Raw genomic sequence first — 21002 nt, forward strand, 5'->3', positions numbered from 1 at the left:
TGACATTGGCAGCAAACACCAAAAGATTTCATACCTACTTCCTGACCCTAAAAAACAAACCATAAACCTTTCAGCTGTGGCCAGTGGTACATCTGCTACCACCAGCAACACAGCAACTCAGAGCCCCAAGTCATGTGTGCAAGAGATGCTAGAGTTGGCCTGAGGAATTTTCTGTTAAAACATGGCCATAATCAACTCATTCTTTTCGATTTGCTGTTCATGCTTAGCAGTTTGTGATTGGTACCCTGTTTGCAAGTTGAGCTGAAGTATCTGGAAAAGTAGAATAAGCAGTCAAGATGGTGTTCACATGCCTATGGCATCCAAATGGCCAAGTCAAAACCACACTTTGTCCAAAGGTGAGTTTCCATCTCTCCCGTCTTTTCTAGTCTTAATGCAAAGCAACACTTACCTCCACTTTAGCCAAACTACTGTTTCCTTGAACATCCCTCGTGTGCCCACTTCCAGGCCCGCGCCCATGCCTTTTGTGGCCTTGGGGCCTCTCCAGCCCCATCTGTGTTTGTTGAAATCCCTCTAGACTTGTTTTCAGGACTACTTCTTCCTGCACTTCCTTCTTTGGGTAATAGAGTTTGTTCTTCCCCTAGAGAGCCTTCTCCTATACAGTGTTTCTGATTCTTCCTTGCTAAACCAGGTTGAACAAATGAGATGCATATTTGGTGCCTGACTCTCTGCCCACCGCCAGACCAGATCTGGACCCTGAATGGGCCCTTGGCAAACTTATATCAGGGGATCGATCTCAACCTCCCAGCTCTCTACTCTTGGGTCTTTGTGGGAATATATGCTGGGTTGCCATGGGTGGAATAAAAAAATTAACAACATTAATAGAAATAAATGAGAAAATTGTCCTACAGGATTGTGTATGTATGTGTATATGCATGTGATTGGATACATGTATATATATGTGTGTGTGTGTGTGTAACTGTTTAAGGATTTTTGTTGTTGTTTTTTTTTGTTTTGAGACGGTGTCTCGCTCTGTCGCCCAGGCTGGAGTGCAGTGGCGTGATCTCGACTCACTGCAAGCTCCGCCTCCTGGGTTCACACCATTCTCCTGCCTCAGCCTCCCAAGTAGCTGGGACTACAGGTGCCCGCCACCATGCCCAGCTAATTTTTTGTATTTTTTAGTAGAGACGGGGTTTCACCATGTTTGCCAGGATGGTCTCGATCTCCTGACCTTGTGATCTGCCCACCTCGGCCTCCCAAAGTGCTGGGATTACAGGCCATGCCCGGCCAAGGATGATTTTTTAAAAAGATAAAATCATGACTCATACAAATATAAGATGAATACTTGTCAAAGATTTTATTTAACTCATTGAGTAAGGAGAGAACCAGTAAGATATTATAACCGTATCAAAAGAGAAGCTAGAGTACTACACTTTTATATTCAGGTAAGGAAGGCTAAAATCACTTTAAAAATTGGTATGAAATTAGTCAGTATTCCCATGGTGATAATCAGTAGCATTTTATGAGGCATAATTTGCCTTTCTGTAGACAGGAATTATTTATATTACTACATTTTCTACAAATTAACTTCTGTCTGTATAGGGTTTAAAATAGCTTTAGTCAAAGACAAACATGGACAGCTAGCCAGGACACCACTAAATTTCAGTTACAGTTTTTCACTTGTGTTACATACAGTAGTCTCCATTGCATCTAATATTTTATATTAGGTATGTGACTTTGTAGTTTTTTATTTTTCAGAAATGGGTATTTTGCATCCAAAGAAGTAAAAAATTATTTTAAAAATTCCAGTTCATTTCCTTACTGATTCCATACTTAGTCTGCTGAATCCATTGGTCCATAGATTATCCACAACACTAAAAATTCTTTCCATATCAACAGTAGACACTGGAATTGAAATGGAATTTTGAGCCAATTTTAACATATTTGGAGCAACAGTCTCTTTGCTAAAAAATATTTCCATGTATCAAGAGATATTATTCTCTCAAGGCAAGGGAACAAGACACCAAAGTCCTCATAAAGAAAATTTGGAGAAATTTTTTTCTCCTCCATTGAGACAACTTCCAGATTTGAACTGCTTTACTAGAAAGGGGAGTGGTGGTTTGTGATCAGTCAAATACAAGTGCCACATACAAGGTACTCAGAGCATGATGGGAAATTTCCAAAAGCCACCCACTTCTTTAGGTATTTCTCCAAGATTTGTGACCTTCCTGGCTTTTGACCTCATGGTTTTTGAGTCCCATTTACCCTTTGTACCATGAAAATGATTCAAAATTAATAAGCAGGGACTTTGTTTTTACCTTGTAAATTAATTCATTTTGCATATGTGGTTATGGCCCCTTTCTCAGTCCTATGTTGTATATTTTTGCTTTTTAATAGAAATTTTACCTATTTTATTGATATTTTATAAAAATTACCTCTTAGATTTAGTTATCATTTCTATAGGTTTGATGTTTAGCTTTTTTTAGTTTGATGTTTTGTTTTTTAACATGCCAATTTCTACTTCTACCCATTGATTTCTTTCTCCAGTTTTCCCACTATTTTCTTAGCTTGTTGAGTTGAATATTTAGTTCATTTATATTAGTTCTTGTTTAATAATAAATGAGTTTAAAGCCACAAATTTTCCTCCTAATGTGCTTTTGGCCTCATCACATAGTTTAACGTACAGTATTCTAATTATGTACAGCTTGTAAACAGTCCATTATCTTGGCTTTTATTTGGTCTTTTGCCCAATAATTATTTGAATATTCAAAATTTTCCAAGTAATTGGGTTTTTCAGTTATTATTGTTATTTTTCTCATTATTCTTTTATGCAGCAAATATTTTGGCAGTGTTTCTTCTGTGTCAGGAATCATACCAGATGCAGGGAACAGTAGAGTGGATGCAGCCAGCATGGTCAGCCGCCTCATGGAGTCTATAATTTGTTGAGGGAGACACAAATGTAATCATACAGGCAAGCACAATCATGATCAATATTATGGAAGAAAATCCCAGGGTGCCCCAAGACTTCTAAACTTTACTAGAAGTGAAGCTAGACTTAGTGAAATGTTCTTTAACCTTACTTCCTTATCTCTTTTCTTGAAGAAGAATGGTTTTAGTATCTGTTTGACTCTGGGTAAGCAGACAATTTACTTTCTTTTATGTAGCTCTGATGGTTTCTTCCTGAGGCTTCCCATAAACTCGAAAATCTAAGGGACCCTCAAGTTCAGATGAGGTTTGCAGTTTATGGTTCTTGTAACCACAGCTTAAAACGTGTGAGTAAATGCTGTTATTTTCTGAGTAAACAAACCCTATATTTAAAAAATTAAACCTAAAAAAATTATTATCAGCATTACATGCACGTGAATTTTAAAAATCACTAAATACTGAAAGGTTTAGTGAAACAACTAACATTCATCACTCATCTCTCCACACCCCAATTATTCCCCAGAGGCGACCACTTTCAGTTTATTGGCTTCTTCTAGTAGTTTCTGCCATATACTTACCAATGGGCTTTTGCTACAGTTTCTTCACCCATCTGCTTTAGACAGCATCTGGTGTCTTCTTTGTATGGTAGATGTTGGTTTAGTTTTCCTGAACCACCTTCTCTTGTTCCACAAACACATTCATCATTATAGTGAAATCAACTTTTGTTAAATGAATATTTGGTGTTTTAATGATTAGGAATGAGTAAATATGCATCACTATATAGTCAAGTAGTAAACTATGAATAACATGTCCTTCCTGGAATATTTTGTCATTTCCCGGGATTTATTTATTTATTTTTTTGTTTGTTTTTGGTTTTGTTTTTGTTTTGTTTTTGTTTTGTTTTGGTTTGGTTTGTTTGGGTTTTTTTGTTTGTTTGTTTTTTGTTTTTTTGTTTTGGGTCTTTCTGTTGCCCAGGCTGGAGTGTAATAGCTCATAGCTCACTGCAACCTTGAACTCCTGGGCTCAAGCAATCCTCCTGCCACAGCCTCCTGAATAGCTGGGACTACAAGTGTGCACCACCATGCCCAGCTAATTTTTTTAATTATTAGTATTTTTTTGAGACAGAGTCTCACTCTGTGGCCCAGACTAGAATGCAGTGGCCCACCCTTGGCTCACTGCAACCTCCGCATCCCGGGTTCAAGCGATTCTCCTGCCTCAGCCTTCTGAGTAGCTGGGATTACAGGCGCATACCACCACGCCCGGCTAATTTTTGTATTTTTAGTAAAGACAGGGTTTCACCATGTTGGTCAGGCTGGTCTCAGACTCCTGACCTCATGATCCGCCCACCTCGGCCTCCCAAATTGCTGGGATTACAGGCGTGAGCCACCACGCCCGGCCTTAAAATTTTTTTTGTAGAGATGACATCTTGCTATGTTGCCCAGGCTGGTATCAAACTCCTGGCCTCCCAAAGTAGTGAAATTACAGATGTGAGCTACCATGCCCTACCCATTTTTCTGGAATTTCTAATTGCCTTAAAAAACTTTTTCTTATCCTATCTACCAGATATCTAAGAAATCCTAAAATTATTTTATATTTATTTTTTATTATATATAATAAGTATGTCTATCCCCTCCCCTCCATGTGCCATCATGTCAGGTTTTTAATCAAGCCTTCTTTTTCTCTGGGGACATCTCTTCCAGGGCTGATCCAATGTGGACCAGTTGTTGTTAAGGCCCGCTATTCATTGGTCATCCCAGAATCTCCCTTTCCTACTCCTGGATTGGATCCACAATTTCCTGTTTCCCATGTCTTACTAATTCCTGGCTTATTCCTGCATTTTTCTAGAGGAAATTCTCAGTTTTCAAATATGTCATGGGAAATACATGTTTAGGGTTTTCTGATGTCTTCTAGTGACCTATGCACTATTCTTGAGAAATCTGATACTGTCTGAGTCTCATTTGTAGGCACAGAAGGGAGCAGATGAGTAAAGTTAACTAGATTTAGCCCTTCTGAATGTCTGTGTGAGTGTGTGGAGCAAGTTGGGGATGAGGCATAGAAGATAGGCTGATCAGCTCTGAGGTGCTGTCCATACAGGCACTTGACAGGCTGGGCAGTTAGGCTGGGCATGGCAGGGAACATGGGCAGTCCCCCAGCTGAGACCAGAGAACCAGTGGCTTGAGCCCTGGGAGCCAGCTTGGCCCAGCCACAGTGTGTGTGAGGAGGACATCCAGATTTGTTTAATGGCTGGCATTGCCAAACAAGCAAGGGGTTCTAGGTTGTATTAATAAAGAATGACCTCCTGAATAAGGGATGTTGAGTGGTCTGCTTAACAACGGAGCAGTTCTTTGGCCGGGCATGGTGGCTCATGCCTGTAATCCCAACACTTTGGGAGGCCAAGGCGGGTGGATCAGCTGAGATCAGGAGTTCAAGACTAGACTGGCCAACATGGTGAAACCCCGTCTCTACTAGAAATACAAAAATTAGCTGGGCGTGGTGGCACATGCCTGTAATCCTAGCTACTTGGGAGGCTGAGGCAGGATAATCGCTTGAACCCAGGAGTCAGGGGTTGCAGTGAGCTGAGATTGCACCACTCCTTTCCAGCCTGGGAGACAGAGTGAGACTCTGTCTCCACAAAGACAAAACAAAACAAACCACAATGGAGCTGTTTTCCAGTAGGTATCTGGTTCTGGTCTGAGTATATATTGTTCATTGGCAAATTTCTCATCCTTACGTGTTCATTTCAAATGCTGCCTCTCTATATAGCTTTCCTTGACACTTCCTTTCCCCATAATTCATTTACAATAATAATTATTATTATGATTTTAGAGACAGGGTCTTGCTCTGTCACCCAGGCTGGAGTATGGGTGGCGCAATCAAGACTCACTACAGCCTCAACCTCCTGGACTTAAGCAATCTTCCTGCTTCAGTCTCCCAAGTAGCTCATTTATTATTTGTCTGGGTTATCAGTCTCTGTTTACTTACCACATTGCTATACTATATCTCTCTCCTGTGTTGAATCAAGTTCCCCAAAGATATTTGGAAAAGTTACTTAATACTTGTGATTATGAACTGGAAATGGAGGTAAAAGTCGTTGCTCCGTTTTTACCACTGGGCTTTGTGAAGATTAGATGAGTTATATATTACAGTGTCTTACAAACAGCAAGTAGAAGATGGTGTTTTTCCCTGTCCATTTTAGCAGACCAATTAAGCAGCCATTGTCCTGAACATCTGTGTAGCATCCCCACACTGATATGTCCTGAATTCCCCAGTGGGAAAAGAAAAGTTCACTTTTATTCTTCAACTTCTTCAGCACCAGAACCTTCCTTTCAGCATATTCTTCTGCCTCTCCTTACCGAAGTTCATAAGCTATCACTGCTCCTGTGCAAGTGGGCTGTCTCATGGCTGCATCCTCTGTGGTCCCAGAGGCTGAAGATGAAGGAACCAGGTAGGGCTTGCCCAAAGCAGCCTAGGGTTCCCTAATGCACCAGACATGGCCTGAGTTTGGGAATTGCAGACCAGGTCTCAGGAACTGCACTGCTTCCCCAGGTGCTAGGCAGTCATTTTCCCACTCCTCTCCATTGCATGATGGGGCTTTTGAACACTGGCCTACGTCAGTCTGATGGACATGGTGGGTCTCTTGTTCTAGGTCCTTGCATAGAGCATCAAGGTCTGAAGACCTTGGCCAAAGGAACTGCAACCCAGGGGCTTCTGTTTATTCACCCTATTGGGCTTAGCCATTGACCTCCAATCCCAGAAGCACTGGGCCCTGGCAGCTAGACTCACGGGTGCTGCCAGCATCAGCCTCATGCTTTGCCTCAGCCACCCCTCCCCCAACTCCTCCTTTTAAGCCTGGCCTTTCTGCCTAGGCTTCTTTCCTTAAAGCCATGTTTAGTCAGCCATGTTGCCATTTTCTGGCACTGGGCCTTGACTTGGGACTTTCAGGTTAACCACAGCCTGAGTCCTTAGCATAAAGTCTTGAAAACCAGGAGTTCTGGTTTCTGTTCCTTTCTTTTGAGAAGGCTTCAAATGCACATTGAGCCACTGTTTACATACCAGAGATCTCAGTCACAAAGGATTTGCTTCTCTAATCTCTGACTAGGGATATCTGTTCATCCTGTATTTGCTTAACTAAGTTGCCCCTTCGATGACTGCATATAGAAAAGAAGGTTGTCTTCTTTTGATTAAAATTACCACACCTAGTATAAATATGACACACTTGACTGGGGGGGATCTGGAGGATATAGCCTGGATTCGAGTGGTGGCTTGGCTTTGTGTACATGGGCATGTGAATTGTGTGGAACTTACTGGGACTTTCAGCCCTGGAGATGGTGAGGAGAGCAAATAGCTGTGGATGCAGGGAAAGAGACCTGGTGTAGCTGTGAAATAACTCTTCAGGTGACCCTGAGCAGTCTGCTTTTCTACCTCAGCACCTTGCTGTTGTAGGCTCTCTGTACCCACAAGTTGCTGTTATGTGGGGGATTCTGACATCATGTAGAACAGTGGGCCAGGTCGCTTTGGGGGATAGCTTCCAAGTGTGAGATTCTGTGACAATGACAAGATTGAAGCTTTCCATCTCTGTGATGTAGGGAAGGCAAACCCTAAAATTGGTGCTTAGCCCTGGAGGGTTCTTGGCTTTGCCCAGGAGAGAATTCAAGGGTGAGCTGGTGGTGGTAGACAACAGCTTTTATTGAAGTGGCAGTGTATAGCAGCAGCAACAGAGATGTTGCTTCTTGTGGTGGGGGGCTTACCCCATAGGCATTGTGCCCAGAGTAGCAGCTCAGAGGCAGGTCATATTTATATGTGTTTTTAATTATATGCAAATCAAGGTGCAGATTATGCAGAAATTTCTAGAAAAAGGGTGGTAACTTTCAGGCCATTGCCATGGAAAGGGGTGGTAACATCCAGGTGTTGCTATGGTGATGGTAAACTGACGTGGCACACTGGTGGACGTGTCTTATAGAAAGCTGCTTCTGCTTCATTCCTGTTTTAGCTAGTCCTCAATTTGGTCCAGTGTCCAAGCCCCACCTCTGGAGTCAAGTCCTACCTCCTACCTCATATGCGTGAAACAGCCTTTTAAAATCCTTAGTTCTGTCCAGGATTTGGCACACCATAGATGTGCCACTTAGGATTTTCCCTTTTAGTCTTCATCCACAGTTATCCACTCTTTAGCTTCTTCTGGTTTATTTATTTTGCTATATTTTCTTCTCATTCTAGCTTTTAAATCGAAAAGACAAGACTACCTTTGAGAAATTGGACTACCTGATGTCGAAAGAAGATAATTACAAGCGGACACGGGAATATATCCGAAGCCTGAAGATGGTTCCAAGTATTCCCTATCTAGGTAGGCGTTTGAATTGGCTTATTATTTTTTAAGAAATCTACTCTGTGCCAAATAAGATGTTTTTACAGTTTCTACCTGAGAAATTTCCAGGAAGCGACATGGCCTGTAGATAAAGAGGCAATTGATTGGCTCCTTGGGTTGGAACAGGCTGTTGATACTTCCCAAGGATGGAAACCTGGATTAGGGTGATATACAAGTGATGTTCTGCTTTTTATATAAAAGACCTGTGGGCCCCAGGGTTCCCCAGGCTGCAGCCCAGATGGGTCACAATGAGAGTGATAAGACTCTTACTGGTTCATCCACATCCTCCTGAACTGGGGCGTGTCAGGCACAAACCCTCTGTTCTGGTTCTCTGGGCATTATTAGTATATTTCATATTTGTACAAATAAAATTATAGTAATGCTTATTAATTTTTCTGGTTAGAAAATAATGCATGTTAATTGTAAGGAATTAGAGAAAAAAGTTAATATCTTTTGTTATCTCACCTAAAGATATTTGCTTCATATCTTATTGATTTGGGCATATCTAAAATATGTATGCTTACTCTATCCTAAAAATGTTATTTTTATCTTAAAAATGTTATCTACTTTTCGATACTATGACTCAGTCCCGTCAGATGGATTTGTCAAACTCGAATCTGCTCTCCAATATTGACCATTTAAGGCAGCAGCCCTCAACCTTTTTGGCACCAGGGACCAGTTTCCTGGAAGACAGTTTTTCCACGGATGGAGAGTGGGCTGAGGAGAGTGGTTTCAGGATGAAGCTGTTCCACCTCAGATGATTACTCTGAGGAGAAGCACACAACCTGGATCCCTCACATGTGCAGTTCACAGTAGGGTTGGCGCTCCTGTGAAAATCTAGTGCTGCCACTGATCTGACAGGGGGTGGAGCTCAGGCAGTAATGCTTGCTAGCCCATCGCTCACCTCTTGCTGTGTGGCCCAGTTCCTAAACGGAGTTGGGAACCCCTGATTTAAGATGTTTCTACATTTTTGCTATTAAAATGTCTCAATGAACATCCTTATAACTTTCTACATGTAGTTATGATTATTACCTTGTGATAAATTCCTAGAAGTGTGCACAGCTTCAAAACATATGTAAAAACATGTGCCTTTTCATGTATATTTCCAAAATGCACTCCAGAGAAGTTGTGTCAATTTGTACTTTCATCAGAAGGGGATGAAATTGCCTGTTTCTCCCACATTACAAATACTATGCTTTCTCATGGTTTTGTTTTTCCTTTTTCTTTCTTTCTTTTTTGTCTTTGCCAATTTGATAGGTGAAAAATACTTCTTATAGTTTGGATATCAGAGTTATGCCAGTTTTATGAAAAAATCTTTTGATCTAAAATAATTCTAATAACAAGAGAAACCAACATTATATAGAAGTGACTCCTGATATTTGCAAGGGATCTAGTGCAATTTTTTGAAGTTACATTTTTGACAATTTTAAAATTTCTTTCATGAGCATTGTTTATTTAGATTTTCTTTCTTTTAATTAAAAATTAATTAGAATATTCTTTTAAAGCCAACTTGGAAAATTTGTTTTTTAGTAGAAAATTGTCGATTTGATCCATTAATAAAATTTTCAATATTATTAGCATAGTTTTTTTCTTATTTAATTTTTTGACAATATAGTATTCTCTTATAAATTTGAATCTCTCTCTCTCTCTATATATATATATACACTAAATACTAAAGCAAATATAACTAAAAATATACTAAAATATAACTAAAATACTAAAGCAAACATATATATGTTATATATATATATTTACTTTAGTATTTCTAATAGTTTAGTATTTCTCATACTTTGTATTTTTTGTTTTCTTTCTTTTTTAAAATTTACCTCCTTGCCAGAAGTTTGTCTATTGGTCTTTCCAAAGATTAAATTTTGGATTTGTTTTCAGTCACACTGTCTTTCTGCTTTTTAGTTTACTGTATTTTATCAATCAAGGATGTGCATTTTCTTTCCACATTTTAACACTTCTGAAATTGGGATACATCTTGCAATTGATAACAAAGCATTGTGACATTGTTTAATTGGCAGCAGTTTTTCTTAGTGATACATAAAAAAAGACATACCTGATAAAAGGTGACATCTTAAACATAATGAAATATGGACTTTCTATGTTTGTCTCTTATGATTCATCTCTCCTGTTTTCCTTAAGTTGTTTCTCCATTTCTGTTAACTACTAGAGTTGAATTACTGGTTTATTTGTGTATATGTTTTTTTTTTTTTTCACTTTAATATAGAAAACAGTTAAGGCTATACATTTTCCTCTAATTACTGCTTTTGTTGCATCCTACGTGTTTTGGTGTGTAATGGTCTCAGTGATATTCTTTAAATACTCCCTATAGTTTTAATTTTTCTTTTATGCAAATATTATTTAAGACAGTGTTTTTTTCATTTTCGAGGGCTTAGGCTTTTGTTTTTATTTTTAAAACAGTTTACTGAAATATAATTAATACATAATCCATTTAAAGTGTATAATTCACTGGTTTTTAGTAATATTCACAGTTGTGCAAACCATCACCACGATCAGTTTTAAAACATTTTTATCACTCCACAAAGAAACCCCACGCCCATGAGCAGTCATTCCCATTTCCCTCTAGCCAACCCTCCTCTCCCACCTTCAGCCTTAGGCAACTATTAATCTACTTTGTGTCTCCACACATTGTCCTATTCTAGAAGTTTCATATAAATCCCATCATACAATATGCTGTCTTTATGACTGGCTTCTTTCTCGTAGCATCATGTTTTCAAGGTTCATCCATGCTACAGCATGATTAGTACTTCATTCCTTCTTATTGCTAAATAATATTCTATTGTACAGATGCACCACATTTTATTTATCCATTTGTTTTTTCAGACACGGTCTGGCTCTTTTGCCCAGGCTGGAGTGCAGTAGCTTGATCTTGGCTCACTACAGCCTGGAACTCCTGAGTTCAAGCGATCCTTCCACCTCAGCCTCCCAAGTAGCTGGGACTACAGGTGCACACCACCACGTCCAGCTAATTTTTTTGTATTTTTTGTAGAGATGGGGTTTCACCATGTTGCCTAGGCTGGTCTCAAATCCCTGAGCTCAAGCAATCTGCCTGCTTTGGCCTCCCAATATCCATTTATTTCATAAACATTTGAATTGTGTCCATTCTTTGACTATTATGAATAATGCTTCTATGAATGGCTTAGGTTTTTAAAAACATAGTCTTCTCTAATTTTTGAGATTTGTTTTGTGGCTTAATGTAAGATCGGTTTTTATACATGTTTCATGGTGCATGCTGGAAAAGAAGGTGTAATGTCTCAAATTAATCTATAATTGCGTTGTAATGTTCAAATTATGAATTTTTGACAACTTGGTCTATCCAGAAAGAAATATATGTTACAGTCCCCTTATATTTCTAGTAGTTTCTGCCTTACATATTTAGTATATAGAAGTTTGTAACCATTGTAGATTCGTTGTGAAGTACTCCATACAAAGTTATCTTGGTTCCATTTGTTACTTGCTTTTACTTCTATTGTCTGATATTAATTGTGTGACATCTATTTTATTTTTCATTTGGATTTTTTTGCTAAGTGAAGACATTATTTGTATTGATAGATAATATTTTACATATTTAAGGGTCACGTGGTATTTTGTTACATGCATAGAATGTATAATAATGAAGTCAGGTATTTGGGGGTATACAGCACCTTGAGTATTCATCATTTCTGTGTGTTGGGAACATTTCACGTCCTCTCTTTTAGCTACTTCAAAATACACAATACAGTGTTAACCATAATCACCCTACTCTGCTATTGAACATTGGAACTTACACCTTCTCTCTAACTATGTTTGTACCCATTAACCAACCTCTCTTTATTCCTCCTTCCCACCCACACACACTTCCCAGCCTCTGGTATCTATCATTCTACTCTCTGCCTCCATAAGATCAGCTTTTTTAGCTAGCACATATGAGTAAGAACATGTGATAGTTGTCTTTCTGTGCCTGGCTTATTTCACTTAACATAGTGACCTCCAGCTGCATCCATATTGCTGCAAATGACAGGATTTCATTCTTTTTATGGCCAAGTAGTAAGTACACCATTGTGTGTGTGTGTGTGTGTGTGTGTGTGTGTGTATAACATTTTCTTTATGCATTTATCTGCTGATAAACACTTAGGTTGATTCCATATCTTGGGTAAGGTGAATACTGCTGCAATAAACATGCAAGTACAGTACTGATTTCTTTTCCTTTGGATAAATACCCAGAAGTGGGATTGCTGGATTGTATGGTAGCTCTATTTTTAGTTTTTCAAGCAATCTCTATACTGTTTTCTGCAGTGGCTGTACTAACATACATTCCCACCAACAGTGTGTAGTTACCTTTTCTCCACATTCTCGCCAGCATGTTATTTTTTGTCTTTTTAATAATAACCATTGTGGCTGGCCCAAGATGATATCTCATTGTGGTTTTGATTCATTTGCATTTATTTTATAAATCTTTGGTTATAGTTTAGATTTTAATTTTTTATTTTATTATTATTATTTTTTTGAGACTCAGTTTCACCCTTGTTGCCCAGGCTGGAGTGCAGTGGCGCCGTCTCGGCTCACTGCAACCTCTGCCTCCCGGGTTCAAGCAATTCTCCTCCCTCAGCCTTCCGAGTAGCTGGGATTACAGGTGCCTGCCACCATGCCCTGCTAAGTTTTGTATTTTTGGTAGAGATGGGGTTTCACCATGTTGGCCAGGCTGGTCTCGAACTCCTGACCTCAGGTGATCTGCCTGTCTCAGCCTCCCAAAGTGCTGGGATTACAGGCATGAGCCATGGTGCCTGGCCGAGATTTTAATATTTTAAGTTGACTTGATTTAGTCATGATTCTTGCAAACAGCATTTAGTTGGACCTTTTAGTCCAACTAAATGAGAAACCTTGCCTTTTAGTAGGGGAATATACCACTCTCATATTTGTTTCACCTTATGCCATAGATTGAATTCTATTTCTTTCTTTTTTTCATGCTTTTGCATCTTTCCTTGTTTTCTTCTTTGGCTTACCATAAACTGCGGTGTCTTTCTTCTTGGTTACTGGCAAATCCCCATCTCAGGTCTACAGATGGAAGGCATGTTGCTGTGCACAGCTCCCAAGTCCATTCCCATCACACCTGAGACTCATCAATTGAGAGACCAGCAACCAGCGTTGATGGTACTACCGTAAGGGTAGCCTAGTGCAGCCCAGGAGTTTCACTAGCAGAGGTGTTCCAGGGTCATTAAGGATGGCCTCTTTTCTCGAATAAGGATGATCATGAGAGCTGCTGTGCATTGTTTGCTTTCTCTGTGCCTAGCACTTTGCTAGGCATTTGAATGCATCATTTCATTGAATGCTCACAATAGCCCATTGAATAAGCAGGCAGTGAGAGGTTGCCTAAGGTCACATAACTGGAAAGTAACAGAGCCAGGACTGGGCCCAGATGGCCTGGCTATAAGCCCTAAGCTCTTGACACTGCCCTCTCCTGATTCCCCACCCTATTCAGGTCATTATTTTCCTACACACCCTTGTGGTTACCACCTGTGTCCTCTGGCTGTTTATGACTTGTGGGTGGCCCCCATCAGGCACTGTGTGAAGGGGATAAATTATTGCTACTGTTTCTCGTGACATTCCCTATTGTGGGACCACAAAGCAGTGCAGTCTTGGGCTTCCAAGGGCATTGGTCAGCCTGTGCCAGCCCTCAGGCCTCTTGCCCCTCTGAGTTTCTAGACAGATGCAGCCCTCCATGTCTTTGGTCACCTCATCTCAGCTGCTGCTTCCTGGCAGGTGCTTCCCAAGAGGCTCCATGGAGGCCTCCATCCTCCTGCATTCTTCCTGCTTCTGACTCTAAGCGAGTCCAGCTGAACTGCTGTGGTCTTATCCCTTCAGCCTTATGATTATTTTCCTCTCCCTTTAAGCCAGGTGGACTACATTTCTCATATTGCATCTGACACATACAAGTCAGAGGGAGAGAAGAGGAGGTGACTGCCACCTGCTCTCTGTTCTTGGGATAGCGTATGAGGGTTTACCATGGGGTGCCATAGTTTGCTTAAAAAAGAATGAAGCAAGGCCTCCTGAGGCAGCTGGGAGTTCCATCTGCATGCATGTCTGGTTGCTTTGGACATACCCTACCCAAATCCAGGTTGTGTATTCTTCTCGAAAATGCAACCAGTCCCAGGGACAGATGTGTTTATTTAAAGAGGAATAGTTATATAATTCCTGGAAAGTACAACATAGGAAAAAATATCTGAAACCATTTGTTTTTTCTCTGACAAAGTCCTCACTATAGGTTTTTCCCCCTTAGGGTGAGAGGAGGCTGTTTTCTGGAAGGAACTGTAGGTCAGTCCCTGATATTTCAAGCTGCTTTGTTACTTCTGTTGCTTGAGACCATGAATGCTGCTTCAGCAGTTATTTGTCTCTAGTAGCAATTATGGGCTTTATTTTTGTAACAGTTCTTTTAACCCTCTGTGGAAGATTGTATATGCTAACTGGGCTCCTGTGACTATTCACATATGTGTCTCTTTGTTCCATGTAAAGATGCCTTTATGTAGTACTAGCCTTTGTTACTAACCACGTGGGTGTGATTCTGACTCCTTTTAATGCAAATTGTAGAGCCAGTTGGCTGTACTTTGGTGTAGTGAGTTCCTGATGAAACATAATTTTAAAAATACTGAGGGAAAAATGTATTACATTTATAAAATAAGACTCTTTGAATCAAAAAGTTTCTTGCAGATTACTTCAAAGTGTGAAAACAGTGTTGAGAAATAGTTCAATTATTTGTAGCTGATTTTATCTGATAGCAGCTCCTTGCAAATACCCGGTTAGATTGGAATGATAACAAAAGCAAGCAAAGAGCTTTGAAGAATGTCTACATCATTTGCTTATAAATAGCTGTATTGATTTAGGGGGTGTTTTGTTCTTACTACTTATTTCCTTCAGGAAATAACTAAATTAGAAATGTGATGGATCTTAAATGGTTTAGAGCTGATTCTAAAAGTAACCATAGCAGTGTGGAAAATTATGATCTCTCAAGGAACAAAAATTAGGTATTCCAACACTTCTGGATAGTAAGAAAACATTTGGAGACATTCTTAGTAAATTTACCCAGACTTCTAACATGTGAAGTAAATTTCTAGAACATAAGTTATTCCTTCAAACAAGCAAACCTTTCAATTTTTCAGAAAGTAAGACTTTATTTGCAAATACAAATTCTAAAGTTTAAAATCAAGACAAATTTTTCCAAATATAAAATCAACAGGGCTAAACTGTTGGATATCTAAAAGGGCTTTCAAAAAGAAGTGATTATTGGTCAAAAAAAGTGTTTACCCTAATGCCCCAAAGCCCCCCAGTCAGACACCACCCCTGCCCTCGTGGAGCTCACAGTCCAGTTGTGATCACCAGCACTGGACAAGAAACTGCAAGTGAGCTGAGCATTATGAAGGAAAAGGCAAAGGAGCAAACCAAGGGGGCCCCGGCTAGTCTGGGGGAACCAGGAAGGGCTTTCTGGAGGGAAGTAGAGTCCTGAAGGATGAATAAGCTGGGTGAAGAGGTGGGAAGTGAGCATTTTACACAAAGATGACAGCTTGTGCAAGAACCCTAAAGTGAGGAAAAACATGTTTGTTAGAAAAACTGGCCGGAGAGTAGTGAATGAGTGGGAGGGTGTCATGTGGAGCAGCTGCAGTGGAAGGGAGGGGAAGATTGCTTAGGGCCTAGACATGGGAGTCGGGAGGGAGTGGGGAGCCCAGGCTCTGACCAACCTAGAAGCAGTAGGGAGCCATGAAAAGGTTTTAAGCAAGGGCATGCTGGGTTGGATTTGCATTGAACACACATCACCTTGGCTGCAGCAAGTGGCTTGGAGGAGGTCAGGCTGGAGGAGTGAAGGCCAGTTAGGGGATCCTGTAGAAGCCTGTGATGAGTCACTCACTGTATTTCAGAAATTTCCAGGGAGGGGGAAGGCTCTTTAAAAGCAGTTCATTTTAGAGCAAAGCCTTGGAGAGACCTAAAACAGTTGTCAGTGAGTATATCCCTTCTACCTGATTAAGACACATAGCATGTCCTTGTACTCTGGTTTTGAGAATCCATTTGTGCATTTCAGCTGTGGGCCCCTTTTCATGCGCGTCCATGTGAAGAGACCACCAAACAGGCTTTGTGTGAGCAACATGGCTGTTTATTTCACCTGGGTGCAGGTGGGCTGAGTCCGAAAAGAGAGTCAGCGAAGGGAGATAAGGGTGAGGCCGTTTTATAGGATTTGGGTAGGTAAAGGAAAATTACAGTCAAAGGGGGTTTGTTCTCTGGCGGGCAGGAGTGGGGGTCGCAGGGTGCTCAGTGGGGGTGCTTTTTGAGCCAGGATGAGCCAGGAAAAGGACTTTCACAAGGTAATGTCATCAGTTAAGGCAAGGACCGGCCATTTACACTTCTTTTGTGGTGGAATGTCATCAGTTAAGGTGGGGCAGGGCATATTCACTTGTTCTGTGATTCTTCAGTTACTTCAGGCCATCTGGGCGTATACGTGCAAGTCACAGGGGATGAGATGGCTTGGCTTGGGCTCAGAGGCCTGACATTACTGCCTTCTTATATTAATAAGAAAAATAAAACAAAATAGTGTTGAAGTGTTGGGGCGGTGAAAATTTTTGGGAGGTGGTATGGAGAGAGAATGGGCGATGTTTCTCAGGGCTGCTTCAAGCGGGATTAGGGGTGGCGTGGGAACCTAGAGTGGGAGAGATTAAGCTGAAGGGAGGTCTTGTGGTAAGGGGTGATATTGTGGGGATGTTAGAAGAAACATTTGTCGTATAGAATGATTGGTGATGGCCTGGATACGGTTTTGGATGAATTGAGAAACTGAATGGAATAACAGGAGAAAAACAGGTATAAAAGGTCTAAGAATTGGGACGACTCAGGATATCTGATTAGAGAGTGCCTAAGGAGATTCAGCATAGTCCTGCCAGCAAAGATTATTTATTTACTTCAAGAGTTAAGAGTGGCAGTTTGGGGATAGCACCAGGCGATATCAGCTGCGATGGCTTGGAAAAACAGTGTAAACCGGCAGTATAAACAAGAGCAGGGCATGTATGAGTAGTTGAGAACGGTGAATAGGAGTATGACTAGACAGAAGATAGTAGGGATGACAAGTTTTTTTGGGGGGCACAGTCTAAGTTGGTCTGGTGTCTGGAATGAGACTGGGGCCTAATAAAAAGGAGCGTCTATAGAGGAGCTTAAATGGGCTGTACCCTGTAGCATTCCGAGGACAGGCCTGAATTCTGAGAAGGGAAAGTGGTAAAAGTATTGTCCAGTCCTTTTTAAGTTGGTGGCTGAGCTTGGTGAGGTGTGTTTTTAAAAGACCTTTAGTCCATTCTACTTTTCTTGAAGACGGAGGACCGTAAGGGATATAAAGGTTTCACTGAATACTAAGAGCCTGAAAAACTGCTTCGCTGATTTGACTAATAAAGGCTGGTCTGTATCAGACTGTATTGAGGTGGGAAGGCTAAACTGAGGAATTATGTCTGACAGAAGGGAAGAAATGACTGCGGTGGCCTTCTCAGACCCTGTAGGAAAGGCCTCTACCTATCCAGTGAAAGTATCTACCTAGACTAAGAGGTATTTTAGTTATCTGACTCAGGGCATGTTGAGTAAAGCTAACTTGCCAGTCCTGGGTGGGGCAAATCCTCGAGCTTGATGTGTAGGGAAGGGAGGGGGCCTGAATAATCCCTGAGGAATAGTAGAATAGCAGATGGAGCACTGAGAAGTTATTTCCTTGAGGATAGATTTCCATAATGGAAAGGAAATGAGAGGTTCTAAGAGGCGGGCTAGTGACTTGTACTATAGCATAACCTGCCTTTTCTGGTGTGTGGCGATTAGGCCTGGTGGAACCGCGATCAATAAATCAAACATGATCAGGGTGAGGAGGAGGAAAGAAGGAAATCTGGGGAAATGGGGTGAATGTCAGGTGGATCAGAGAGATACAGTCATGGGGGTCAGGTGTGGTATCAGGAATAATGTGGGAGGCCGGATTGAAGTCTGGGCCAGGAACAATGGTAATTGTGGGAGACTCAACAAAGAGTATAGCTGAAGGAGCCGGGAAGCAGAAAGTATATGCGTCAGGTATGAGGAAGAAAATAGATTTTGGAAGTTATGAGAACTGTAGAGAGTGAGTTGAGCATAGTTTGTGATTTTGAGGGCCTCTAAAAGTATTAAAGCAGCGGCAGCCGCTGCACGCAGACATGAGGGGTAGGCTAAAACAGTAAGGTCAAGTTGTTTGGACAGAAAGGCTACAGGGTGTGGTCCTGGCTCTTGTGTAAGAATTCTGACCGCGCTAACCATGCCTAGGAAGGAAAGGAGTTGTTTTGTAGAAGGTGCTGGGGTTTGAGAGATCAGTCGGACACAATTGGCAGGGAGAGCACGTGTGTTTTTATGAGAATTATGCTGAGATAGGTAACAGATGAGGAAGAAATTTTGGCTTGACTAAAGTAATGGGGGCTGTCTGTGAAGCCTTGCAGCAGTACAGCCTAGGTAATTTGCTGAGCCTGATGGGTGTCAGGGTCAGTCCAAGTGAAAGCGAAGAGAGGCTGGGATGAAGGGTGCAAAGGAATAGTAAAGAAAGCATGTTTGAGATCTAGAAGAGAATAATGGGTTGTAGAGGGAGGTATTGAGGATAGGAGAGTATATGGGTTTGGCACCACGGGGTGGATAGGCAAAACAATTTGGTTGATAAGGCACAGATCCTGAACTAACTTGTAAGGCTTGTTTGGTTTTAGGACAGGTAAAATAGGGGAATCGTAAGGAGAGTTTATAGGCTTTAAAAGGCCATGCTGTAGGAGGCGAGTGATAACAGGCTTTAATCTTTTTAAAGAGTGCTGTGGGATGGGATATTGGCATTGAGTGGGGTAAGGGTGATTAGGTTTTAATGAGATGGTAAGGGGTGCATGATCGGTTGCCAAGGAGGGAGTAGAGGTATCTTATACTTGTGGGTTAAGGTGGGGGGATACAAGAGGAGGACGCAAAGGAGGCTTTGGATTGGGAAGAAGGGCGGCAATGAGATATAGCTGTAGTCCAGGAATAGTCAGGGAAGCAGATAATTTAGTTAAAGTGTCTCAGCCTAATAAGGGAACTGGGCAGGTGGGGATAACTAAAAAGGAATGCTTAAAAGAGTATTGTCTAAGTTGGCACCAGAGTTGGGGAGTTTTAAGAGGTTTAGAAGCCTGGCCGTCAATACCCACAACAGTTATGGAGGGAAGGGAAACAGGCCCTTGAAAAGAAGGTAATGTGGAGTGGGCAGCCTCTGTATTGATTAAGAAGGGGACGGGCTTACCTTCCACTGTGAGAGTTACCCGAAGCTCGGCATCCGTGATGGTCTAGGGGACTTCCGAGGCGATCGGGCAGTGTCAGTCTTCAGCCGCTAAGCCGAGAAGATCTGGGAAGGGGTCAGTCAGAGAGCCTTGGGCCAGAGTTCCAGGGGCTCTAGGAGTGGCTGCCAGGTGAGTTGAACAGTCCGATTTTCAGTGGGGTCCCACACAGATGGGACACGGCTTAGGAGGAATCCCAGGCTGCGGGCATTCCTTGGCCCAGTGGCCAGATTTCCGGCACGTGTAGCAAGCTCCTGGGGGAGGAGGTCCTGGAGGAACGCCTGGCTGCTGCAGTTCAGGCGTTTGGAAGTTCTTGTGTGCTGGAGATGTGGCTGGGATTTGTCTCACAGTGGAGGCAAGGAATTGCAACTTTTTTCTATTATTGTACACCTTGAATGCGAGGTTAATTAAATCCTGTTGTGGGGTTTGAGGGCCGGAATTTAATTTTTGGAGTTTTATTTAATGTCGGAAGCAGATTGGATAATAAAATGTATTTTGAGAATAAGACGGCCTTTTGACCTTTTAGGGTCTAGGGCTGTAAAGTGTCTCAGGGTTCCTGCCAAACAAGTCATGAACTGGGCTGGATTTTTATATTTGATGAAAAAGAGCCTAAACGCTATCTGATTTGGGATAAAGAAAAAGGAGCATTAACCTTGACTATGCCTTTAGCTCCAGCCACCTTTTTAAGAGTAAATTGCTGGGCAGGAGGGGGAGGGCTAGTCACGGAACGAAACTGTAAGCCGGACCAGGTATGAGGAGGGGAGGTGATAAAAAGATTATAGGGTGGAGGAGCAGAGGCTGAGGAAGAATTGGGACCTAGCTCGGCCTGGCGAGGAGCAGCCTGGGGAGGAAGGGAGAGGTCAGATGGGTCTGTAGAAAAGGAAGATTAGAAAGACTCAGCGATGCTTGGGGTTGGGACTGAGGGGACAGGCGGGAGGGAAAGAAGGAAGATTTGGGACGAGTTGCACTGGGCACAGAGACTAGGAAGGGACTGATGTATAAAAGAATGCCTGGACGTCAGGCACCTCAGACCGTTTGCCTATTTTACGACAAGAATTATTTAGATCTTGCAGGATGGAAAAATTCAAAGTGCCATCTTCTGCATATTTGGAACTACTATCGAGTTTGTATTGGGGTCAAGCGGCATTGCAGAAGAAAATAAGGCATTTAGGTTTGAGGTCAGGTGTGAGTTGAAGAGGTTTTAAGTTTTTGAGAACACAGGCCAAGAGAGTAGGAGGAATGGAGGGTGGAACGTTGCCCATAGTGAAGGAAGCAAGCCTAGAGAAAAGAGAGAGTAGAGAAACGGAGGGAAGGGGTTCGGGGGTTCTTACCTTCCAGAAAAGTGGGAAAAGGGGTTGGGGCACAGAGATAAGAGGTTGGGGCGTGGAAATAAGGGATGGGGCGCAGAAATAGGGGGTCGGGGCATGGAAATAAGGGGT

The 21002-nt window shown here is 41.7% G+C and overlaps 1 protein-coding gene across 8 annotated transcripts in view; it reads left to right on the plus strand.

Moving 5' to 3' along the window:
- RALGPS1 (Ral GEF with PH domain and SH3 binding motif 1) overlaps positions 1–21002 on the plus strand; it is a 306650-nt gene that overhangs the window by 141766 nt on the left and 143882 nt on the right. For all 8 annotated transcript variants that reach the window (XM_054500760.2, XM_054500761.2, XM_054500765.2 and 5 more), the window contains one exon: positions 8098–8224. In XM_054500760.2, coding sequence (XP_054356735.1) covers positions 8098–8224 — 127 coding nt within the window. The remainder of the gene's footprint in view (positions 1–8097; positions 8225–21002) is intronic.

Source organism: Pongo pygmaeus, chromosome 13 (genome assembly GCF_028885625.2).
Source record: "Pongo pygmaeus isolate AG05252 chromosome 13, NHGRI_mPonPyg2-v2.0_pri, whole genome shotgun sequence".
In the NCBI taxonomy this organism is placed as follows: domain Eukaryota; kingdom Metazoa; phylum Chordata; class Mammalia; order Primates; family Hominidae; genus Pongo; species Pongo pygmaeus.